The sequence below is a fragment of the Ruditapes philippinarum genome, unplaced genomic scaffold (assembly GCF_026571515.1).
Source record: "Ruditapes philippinarum isolate M1 unplaced genomic scaffold, ASM2657151v2 ctg1417_1_1_1_1, whole genome shotgun sequence".
Lineage (NCBI taxonomy): Eukaryota > Metazoa > Mollusca > Bivalvia > Venerida > Veneridae > Ruditapes > Ruditapes philippinarum.
The window spans coordinates 180,256-191,496 of NW_026860012.1; the positions used below are offsets into that span (position 1 = coordinate 180,256).

The window sequence follows — 11,241 nt, forward strand, 5'->3', positions numbered from 1 at the left end:
TCCACAACTTTATTTATGAATTTGATTTACACTTAGACAAAAGAACACTTATAATAACACTGGGATAATGAGTAATTCAAATATGACCTTGACTTATAAATAACCTTGACTGTCAAGATCAAATTATTTAATTAGTCCCCTACTGGTTTAACCAGAGGGGACTTTAGGTTTACCCTCTGTCAGTCCGTCCGTCCACAAAACTGGATCCCGCGATAACGCAAAAAGTACTGAAAATATTTTTATGAAACTTGATATATGGATAAATGGCAGTATGGAGATTATGCACGTCTTTTTCTTTTCTTCCTATGTTGAAAATTCTGGTTGCTATGGCAACAAATAGACTGAAAATATGGCAAATTTTACACATAAACTGGATCCAGTGATAACTCAAAAAGTACTGAAAATATTTTTATGAAACTTGAAATATGGGTAGATGACAGTCTGGAAATTATGCACATCTTTTTCTTTTCTTCCTATGTTGAAAATTCTGGTTGCTATGGCAACAAATAGACTGAATTTCAAGATTTCTGATTTGAATTTTTACGCTTTTTCACTATAAGTTCTTTATTTCTTAAGGTGTTTACTTCAAACTTTAAATATAAGTTTCTGGTCATCAACTACATTTTATGTGACAAGGTTTACAACTCTAGCACAAAAATTATCAGAATTACCTCCCTTGAACTTAGAATTTTTATGAAAATAATGTTGTCTTTTTTAAATAACTTCTTCATTTCTTAATGTATCTACTTCCTGTGAAATTTGGATGAAATTGGCCAAGCGGTTTATGTCATTTAAAGTAAAAGTTTACGGCCGGACGCCGGACAAAAAGCGATCACAAAAGCTCACTATGTCACTTTGTGACAAGTAAGCTAAAAAGGTCCACATTACTAAGTTTTGGTTCAATGTAACTGAATAATAAAGGGGCAAAGTTGGGAGCTTATAAAGAAGTTTATAACAACCTGTATTGTCTGTAATAGGGGAAGATTGAGAAATTAAGTCACAAAATTATGACAAAACAGATAACACTTAAAAATGCATTTGATACATTTTCTATTTATTTCTGAAAGCCGTTTTGATAATAAAAACTATTGTAAATATTTCATAAACAATGCACAAAATAACTCAACTGACATGCAATTGCAAGTAACAAAAGTCAGTAAAATAACTAATAAGAAAAAAAGTGATTTTATCACTAATTTTCAAAGAAGTTTATGCATTTCTTCAGAGATACAGTTGAAAGGTACCGTAAAATTCCTATTAAACGCCCCCGGGGGCTAAACATTTTCCAAAAGGGGGGCTATTATTAAAATACATTTTTCCTAAATCAAAAAAATCACTGTAAATACATTTAGTGTTAGCAAGTGTTGGTAATAACATTAAAAAGTATAAAGCTTTTATAGTTCATATTATATATATTTGTGTTTACTATAAAATAAAATGGATTCTAAATGATTTGAATAATATTATGTATTTAATTATGAGTTCAGCACTGATGAATAGATTATTTTCATTATCAAAAGACCTGGGGGGGGCCTTTATTAGGGGAGGGGCCTTTATTAGGAATTTTTACAGTACACTGTCTTAAATATTGAAATATCATTAAATTTTCTTTTCTACTGTTGTTATAAGATTAGAATGTAAATGAGGCAAGGTCACAACACTTTATCATTCATGAAAACAAAAAACCACTGTAAAAAATATGAAAAGTCATATGTAGCTTTGCTTATTATTTCATGAGATTTCTAGGTTCATTTTTGTGTGGGGTAGGTCACATGAATTATTGTGTAATGCTTTTTAATGTGAATTCTGATTTTACAAGGAAAAAAGTCATTACCAATGGATTTATCAGTCATGTTAGTTAAGTAATACCATTGACAAGTACATTAGTATATTTAAAATTTGAACAAATTAGGTGAACAAGTAATCAAAATGGATGAGAATTTTGTCAATTTTGAAATGCCCCTTTATGTATATGTACCAGAATAACATTTAATAAATTTCAGCGTAACTACATTGTAATGCATAAAAGTTTTATGCAAACAGACTAAGCATACCGTACATCAAATACAATGTATATCACTAAACAGTAAAAAAAATAAAAAAAATTCCAAAATTGGGCTTATGGGACCTCAGAAGAGTAGTAAAAATTGATCAATATAAAAAATTACTTAACTGAATTACCCATACAGACAGCACCTTTGGTAAGTAAAAAAGTAAAATAAAATAATACAGGCAAAAATGCTAAACAACATTATCTGTCACAACATTTCTTAGAAACAATAAAAAATATTTGTGAAATAATTTATTTAATCTTACAAACTCCAACTCCACTCTCCCCACCTCCTGGCCTTTAATTCTTTCATCACTACACAGAGGATATTAAATGAGTGTAAGTTCAATACTAAATTTATTGAATTAGTTGAATTAAAATTATAATATGCCAGCCTCTGGCAAGTATAATATTACTTTATTAAACAAGTTCAATAAATTCAGTTACACGAATATAATATTCTATCACGAATGTAATATTCGATCATATACCCAAAATATTGACTAAAGTGAAAAAGAATCATTTTTCATTAATATGCATGAAGTGTAATGCTAACATTTTAGCGCATCATTACGCTATATTTGTATATTAGTAACGCAAACAACGTCTCGTCAAAATAATTATGCACAGCTGTGCTATACTATTTTTTACGAAGTTGCAAAAGCGGCACGGGTGTGTGATAAATTGGTATATTGGACATGCCTTGGTTTGATTATGGAATGCCCATTTTCATTTTAAATAATTTCAGTATCAAAGATAAAATGAGAAGTCAAAATTACAAAATGTTGTTAGGCTATATAATAATACAAAATGTGCAGACTTAGTAGCCTGGTTCTATACTGGTGGCAAAGGTACACCTTTATTGCCATTATAACATTAAAGCAGCACGCCTCCAGATTCATCCTTATGTTCTTGAAAATTTTAAAAATATATTTAAAAGTAAAATGTTCTGACGTGAACAAAGAAAGTAATTGACACATTGCATATTGGCACTTATATCCCACCTTAATTACCAAAATGAGGTCAAAATACCGGTATGCAAAAATAGCCTCAACTGCGTTAGTAACGCAGTAGAAATATGGTAATATATACTGCAAAAATCAGTCATGAATTGCATATAAGATATAACTTATCACTTAAACCTTTTATTTGTTTACTTTTCTTAAAATCTTAGTATATTTTCCGATGTTTCATTTTCTTGGAATATATTGGCTCATCTGGAGGCATGCAGCTTTAAAACTGGTAATATCATATAAAAATTTATACCTTGTTTGTCCATTTATGGAGCTATCATACATGCATATTTAATGATCAATCCAATATTTATAAGATAATAACATTTCAATTACTATCACTATATCAAACATAGGTATTATATTATTATAAATATATAAAGCAGACACGGTGAATAGCTACAACCAATTACACACAAAAAGGAACAAGACACCTTTATTACTGGTACTTTGTACCTGATACAGTAGAGCCCTTCTAAACAGGATCCCATCTAATCAATAACTTCCCTTTACTGAAAAATTGTCTGGTCAATTTTAATTTGTTTTCATTTTTCTATAATCCAGAAACCCTTTATTCAGAACACTTAAAAACTTTTATGACTTGAATGTCTATCAATAGCAATAATAAATTTTCAATCCTGTTTACTGTTAAGAATATTGGTCAGGATATCTGTATTGAAATTTATTATTTTTAGAAACATTTGTTCCACAAAATTTCATTATTAACATGTAATTTGCACATTTTACAATAAAGATCTATAATTATGTCACTAGGAAGACTGGGTATTAAATAAAACCTAAATCTGATCAATCAAACTAGTGTTAACAACAGAACCTGAAAATTGTATTCTTGAGCAAAGCATTTTGACAGGTCCATAATTATAACATTTTGCTCTGATAATTGAAATGCCTAGTTGATATTATTTTATATACATTGTAATTACAGACAAAAGTTTAACCATCCTGTTTAGAGCAGTTTTACTGTATCTTTTTTTTAAAGCAGCATGCCTCCATGCAAATTTTCATGAAAATTTTAAAAATGTATAATTTTGTAAATTTATCAAAGAAAATAATTAACACATTACAAAATTTAATAGCACTTACAATTCACGTAAATTACCAAAAATTTGGTCAAAATTAATAAACAAGAGCCATGTCAACATGGCCATCCCCCGCCGAATGTGTTAGCTCATTGGAAGAATGTATATGTAGTAGAGCAGAATAATTCCATTTTAAGAGGTCTTTTGGTAATGAAAACTGATGGCTATAGTGATTACAGATTTGAAACCTATGTGAATACTGATGGCTGAAAATAACAAAGGGCAATAACTGAAAAATAATGCAGGGTAGGTTATCATCCTTGTGTGCTGCATCCCTCCTCAGTAAAATCTATCCACCTATGAAGTTTCAAGTTGATACCTCAAATACTTTTTGAGAAAAAAATTGAATTGAAAAATTAAGTACGAAAAATAACAAAGGGCAATAACTCAAAAATTATAAAAGGTACAGTTATCATTCTTGTGCAGTGCACACCTCCTGAGTGAGATCTATGCACCTGTGAAGTTTCATTTTGATATCTCAAAGGCTTTTTGAGTTATGCTCTGGACAAAAATTTATTTTGAAAAATAACAAAGGGCAATAACTCAAAAATAATGCAGGGCAGAGTTATCATTCTTTAGCACTGCATTCCTCCTCAATGAGATCCATCCACCTATGAAGTTTCAAGATGATACCTCAAATACTTTTTCAGATAAGCTCTGGACAAAATACATTGTAGCATGAAAAAAACAACAAAGGGCAATAACTCAAAAATTGTATAGGGAAGAGTTATCATTCTTGCGCACAACATTTCTCCTCAATAAGATCTATCCTTCTATGACATTTCATGTTGATATCTCAAACACTTTTTGAGTTATGCTCCACTCAGGTGAAAAATTAGGTATGAAAAATAACAAAGGGCAATAACTCAAAAATTATGAAAGGAAGAGTTATCATTCTTGTGCACTGCACACCTCCTGAGTGAGATCTATGCACCTATGAAGTTTCATGTTAATATCTCATAGGCTTTTGGAGTTATGCTCTGGATAAAAATCAATTTTGAAAAATAACAAAGGGCAATAACTCAAAAATCATGCAAGGTAGAGTTATCATTCTTGTGCACTGCACTCCTCCTCAATGAGGTCTATCCACCTATGAAGTTTCAAGTTGATAACTCAAATACTTTTAGAGATATGCTCCGGACAAAAATTTCGGACGGAAGGACGGACGGACGGAAGGACGGACGGACTGACGGACGGACGGAGACTATTACTATATCCTCCGCCGAAAATTTTCGGCGGGGGAAAAAATAGGCCTTGCTGCAACAGCTGCATTAGTAATGCAGTATAAATATGGTGATAAATACTGCAAAATCAGTCCTTAATCGCATATAACAAGTAACTTATTACTTGAATCTTAAATCTTTTTACTTTTCATAAAATCTTAGTGAATTTTTCTGAAGTTTAATTTTCTTGAAATAATTTTGGCTCATCTGGAGGCATGCATCTTTAACAAATTCCCTATTTCTAAGACACAGTTTTAATTATACACATATCACTAATCATTTCTTCAATTCCATTCATCTAAAGCTATATCAACTACATGTATTATCTAGTATTGTCCGATTCTCCGTCATTATCAGAAAATTCCGCCATGACACGATCAGAAGTTTGTGAATACATCGTAGAGCCATTAAAAATCCTTTCAAATTCTCTTAATTTTGCAGCTTGATTTTCCAATTCTATACTTTGAAAAACTACCAACTGTTTAAGACTTTTCATCTCTTCGTATTTAAGTTTTTCTTCCTCCTCTTTATGTTTAGATGATCTAGCTTCAATAAAAACAAAAATGAATACAGCACACAGTATTGTAACTGTATCTCCAAGAAGTTCCACTCCAAGGTCTATGGCAAGCTGTTCTGATAGTGGTTTGACCTCCTTAACATTTTCTATACCCTGAAATCTGCGGCGTGACTTTGTAACAACAGTGTGGTACCCTAAAAATAAAAAAATATAGTAAATTATTGTTTCGGATGAAATTTTTTTTTTATATGCTAAATTTTCCTTTTGTGGTATCTTGTAAAAAATAAATTTTTGAAAATTGTTCGAAAACTTGAATTTCTGGTTTTAGTACTTCAAATACACCTAAAAATCCCTTTAACACATGCATTTATAACCCTGTACCCCAAACTATTAATTTCTCTTGCTCATTTTCTCTGCACGCCTCCGGGTATGTAGAATATAGAGTAAACCTTTAACAGAGAGTGGTGTCAAAGGTATCTGCCTCTCAACCCAGGGATTGTGGGTCCGAGTCTTACTGGGGTTACAACCATGACACCATGCAGTACTGGCTATTTCCAATTAGCGGATCTGAGAGTGTTTCAACCCTGCCTATAATAAAGTAAGGCTGACAAATTTTTTGGCACGTACAGCTAGGCAGCCTTGGACCAAAGTGTCCCCAGAACTGTTGCAGACCTCTTATAATAAATACCGGAATAAGACAAAAATTCAATATTCCCGAATCCTGGTTGTACTGTATCGTCATGCGGATGTTACATGAAAAAGATGTAGGCACATGCCATGCCATGATAATTTACAAAAAATTATTTATAATATTTTATTTTAGATTATTAAGCATATCACATTATTTAGTATATCACAGGAATACAATTGAACAAAAGAATACAGGATTCTACTACACATATCTACATAGCAATATAAATTTTGTGTAATTGTATTAATTATAATTTTAATCAGCTGTTAATTGGTTAATAGAGTAGTGATAGATAGAACATGACAGTGTACTTACAGCCAGCCGATTTAACCAGCCATGACTTGAATCGTTCATTGTTTTTGGCTCTACCTTTCACAAAATTTGCAACGTGCCTACTGGCTTGTTTTGCCCCAAGTGCGAGTAATTTTGCAAGAGGAAAAACCATTTTGATGTCAATGTGTCCTCTTGTTTACATTTTTCGAAGAGAACAAAATGAATCCAAATAATTTATTTCCTGTTGAGTATGATTGCCTCCCCTGCATTATAATTCTATTCTTAGGCCAAATGTAATATTTTGTTTGTTTTGTTGAACTTTGTGCTCTTATACAGCAGTATTTGATTTTTGTTGAAGATTGTTTGAACTGTATTAAATGTTTGAAAGTGGTATAGCACTGGTGCTTGACATGATAAATGATGATATATTATAACACATATTTCATTTACTGTACTTTAAAAGTTGTTGGTTGGCACTTATGTAAAATGTTTTTGATGATCAAGAGTAAAAAGAGGGAGATTTTAGAATTTGCAATAAACAAAGAAGAAAAATCTGACATATAAAGAGGATTATTTCTTAATTTTGTTTTTTAACGGTTATAAAGAAGTGTCAAAAAATGTAAAAATGATTGAGAGAGAGAAAAAGAAAACCTATTACCGTATTATTTCCATTCAGTGCCCCCCCACCTCTTATTTAAGTGCCCCCACCACATTTTGTATAAGGAAAAATATTACCTCATATCTGTATAATCCATAATGAAAGAGCAATCCAAGAAATCCAGATGCGTTTATTTACAATATAACAATTAATGACACTCCAGTAATTTAAAATCATTAAAAAAATAATCCTGTATTATGTATAACATCATATTAATGAATAATGGTTTTAATAATTGATCTTTAATAAACATTTTTAAAGCACATTTTTGCAGTTCTAATTCGACCACCTTTTGTAAAACAAACGCAAATGAATCCAAATGCCCCAGGGGGCATTAAATAGAAACAATATGGTAATTAGGTTTAATCTTGGACAGACCACTTTTTGGGTTAATAACTGTCTATCACTAATTAGCTGATTCTAGAATAAAAACAAATAGCTGAACTATTTATTAATAATATGATACATACTTATAATTATTGACAATTTCAAATGAGAAATATTGTCAAAATGAGATTATATTTCTTAAAGTGGTAGGAAAAAGATCAATTAAAAAGATAGAAAAGACTCCAACAAAAAATATACATTTGTATATAATGACAACACAAGATCAGAAAAATGAATTAACTGTTGTCTGTATAATCCTAATTCTGAATTCACATACCTTGCAGAAGATTGATGGGTCAAGCCAGAGCTGAGCAGGGTCTTTCATATAGTTTCAAATTTCTATTTGAAAGACCATGGCCAGACCAGTGAGATCATTCCCTGTTGCTGAAATAATGATAAGGATGTGACTTGACCATGACATTGTGAGTATTATATAAATCCAGTCGAATTATTTCATGTTATTACTGTGTAATGCTAACACATTTTAAAAAAAAGTCTAAATTACAAAATTCCTAGTAATATTGTTAGATTTTGATAATAACATCCATTCAGGCATTATTATGCATATTCATTTACTAAAGTCATACTAAAAAAGGTGAGTTTAATTTTTTTAATTAATTTTGATATTTTTGAAAAAATCTACCATATCACTTAGGCCAGCGCCTATGGTCCAGATTAGCTCTCTTGTTCACCCTCCTTTAATCAGATTTTATGTATTTAGAGCACTAAAATCTGCATGAAATGGACAGATAATAGTATATTAACATGGTCTACTAAACATTTTTGGCAATTATTTTCCTGGTCTACGAAGTGGTATTGATTGTCCATTACAGTACTAATAGAGTCCCCTCCTCCCAGAAAACTCGGGAGAAAATCGCTTGAAGAAAATCAATTGCTGAGCACATATTATAATGTCGAGATCAATAGTAAATTCTGTAGTGACTTCTCACTGATAACTCTATGCAATTGTCTATACTTCTGTTATTTATCCGCTCAAAATGTTGAATTGTCAACTTTTTCCTTTAACATTACAGTTGATTTATTGACATGACTTGTTAAATAAATAAAAATCACACTGTTGCAATGCTAGACAACGCTTCTGTTCAAGAATGGCTTAAAATCTGAATTCTGAGGCTATGGCATTTTTCTCATGTAAGTATTATTTAGAATCGTAGATTAATGTTGTCATGTACGATTGAACGAACCTGTTGTCTTTGTTTTTATTTTTTTCATGTTAAATAGAATTATGAATATTTAATTTAATTTAATTACATGCTATCTCTATGATATAAGCAAACGGAATTTCATGGTATGAATTCCAATATCACAGATGAAGAAATTTAAATATTTAATGAACCGAAAACAGAACAAAAATTTTATGAATTAATAAATGAAATTTCTCAGATTAGATTGAGTCATAATTGTCAACCATTAGAACTTTCAGCCAGGTCTTTAAATACCCTAGAGGGTAAATTCAAATAAAAAATGTATGAAAAGTAAAAGGAGAACAAAAAATAATTGACTTATTTGTATTTGTAAATGCTATTTTTTTTCTAATTATATATAATACGATAAGCACAAATTTTTTATATTTTATATGTATTTGTATAAGGAAAATAATAATTATTATGCTTTATGTGGCTGGGGATTTGCTAATATTTTATTTCTCCGCAGAAATGTGTTTATTTTTTTCACAAGTCCATCTTTTAGTGAAAATGGTATTTGATCGATAATAGTGTGTACAATTTGTTTTACTTCCAAAAACTTTGTTTCTGCTAAAAAAGTGAAGACAAACTTTGATTCTGCTAAAAAAGTGAAGACAAACTTTGTTTCTGCTATAAAAGTGAATATAAACTTTGTTTCTGCTATAAAAGTGAAGATATGGTCTTCATAAAAAATTTTGTCAAAAAAATACCCAGGTATTTTTGTTCCCAAAGGGAAAGTACCGATATTTGAGGAAAAAGTAAGGTCATCATTTGTCAGAGGAGACGGGTTCATGCACTAAACTTCCCTTTTAGAAAAATTTACCAAAAAACCTTTTTTTTTTCCCGGGGAAATACAGAGGTCAAGTTCAAGGGTTGCATTTACCCTGATAAAATTAGTGAAAGAATGGTTTCATTTTAAATATTATTTGATTAATTGGTTGATGTCAAGAAAAAAAATGCTTTTTTTTTAATCTTCAATTTGTATAAAATATTAATGGAACATACAATCAAGGCATTATAGGTTTTACAGATTGTTAATTGATAAACTCTCACAGTCAAGTCTTCATCAAATATCTTCAATATCTGTATAAAAGGTGCATTGATTGAACATTTTGTAACCATTTGCTATCTTAAATATTGACCAACTTTCAGTTCATAGGCTACATGTATATTAAAGTTTTTGCTTTAAAAACATTTTTTTCCAAGGTGTACAATGAACTTGCCCAGCTGTCACTTTTGGGATTGTCAATTTTAAATTTATGGGAATATCATGTCAGCCACCAGTTAGGAGCCAGTTATAGAGATGGCAAGGGGCCCTATCACTTTCTGTTCTGTTTGAAAAATACGAATGCCATTTAATATTGCTTTTTATATTGTTTTTTCTTTGTTATGTTTCTGTGAAAGACTTAAGTATATCAGTATATGTTATCCAGCATAAATTATATACTGAAATATAATGCACTTTAAATCAAACAATATTTTTCTGTTTAAATAATCTCTACTTTGAAGGAAATGACAAGTCTGTCTGTATTAGTTATACTTTAAACTTGCCATTCACTTTATAATGTACCAAAATATGTACCTATTGAAATAAAAAAGAAATAAAGAAGAAAAGAAAATGTGATTATTTAAGGAGCCCCAGTTATTTAGACATTATTTTAGATAACGACCTGTATCCCAGGGTTTTTAAAAGGTTAAATGAATGTAGATCTAATATGACAAATTGGTCTCATTCATACGAAACATTTTTTTTTTGTTCATTTTTTTTTTAGTTAGTTGTGTGCCAGAGTCACGCTGATTTTACATCATTGGGTCAAAATAAGACAAGAATTAAAGTTCTTGAAAGTTAGTTACCACATAAACTTATGTCACATCATTTTATGGAAAATTTCATATTAATTACGGACTGAATAGCAAACTAGGCAGTCCATGATTAATCATGCTAACTGATCTTGGTCTACACTGGCTGTGCTAAGTGAACTTGGTCTGCATGCTAATTGATATTGGTCTGCACTGGTCACATGCTTAGAATCAGTTGGCGCTAGATCTTGGTCTGCACTGGTCTTGCTAACAGATTTTAGTCTGCAATGGTCTTGCTAACTGATTAAATTTGTCTGCATGCTA

General features: G+C 30.6%; 1 protein-coding gene across 1 annotated transcript; it reads right to left on the reverse strand.

The window, feature by feature from the left end:
- Nucleotides 1-5,389: 5,389 nt before the first annotated feature.
- Nucleotides 5,390-7,109, reverse strand: LOC132758614 (optic atrophy 3 protein homolog). The gene is made up of 2 exons (XM_060750307.1): nucleotides 6,910-7,109; nucleotides 5,390-6,097 (listed from the first exon to the last, which is right to left on the reverse strand). The coding sequence occupies exons 1-2, from the start codon at nucleotides 7,037-7,039 to the stop codon at nucleotides 5,709-5,711; spliced, it is 519 nt and encodes a 172-aa protein (XP_060606290.1). The 5' UTR covers nucleotides 7,040-7,109; the 3' UTR covers nucleotides 5,390-5,708.
- Nucleotides 7,110-11,241: the final 4,132 nt, after the last annotated feature.

Excerpts from the sequence above, each read along its gene's own strand:
- LOC132758614 (XM_060750307.1), bottom strand. The coding sequence starts at position 7,039 with ATGGTTTTTCCTCTTGCAAAATTACTCGCACTTGGGGCAAAACAAGCC. Across the intron at positions 6,098-6,909 it reads GCTGGTTAAATCGGCTGGCT|GGTACCACACTGTTGTTACA; the intron begins GTAAGTACACTG and ends TTTTATTTTTAG.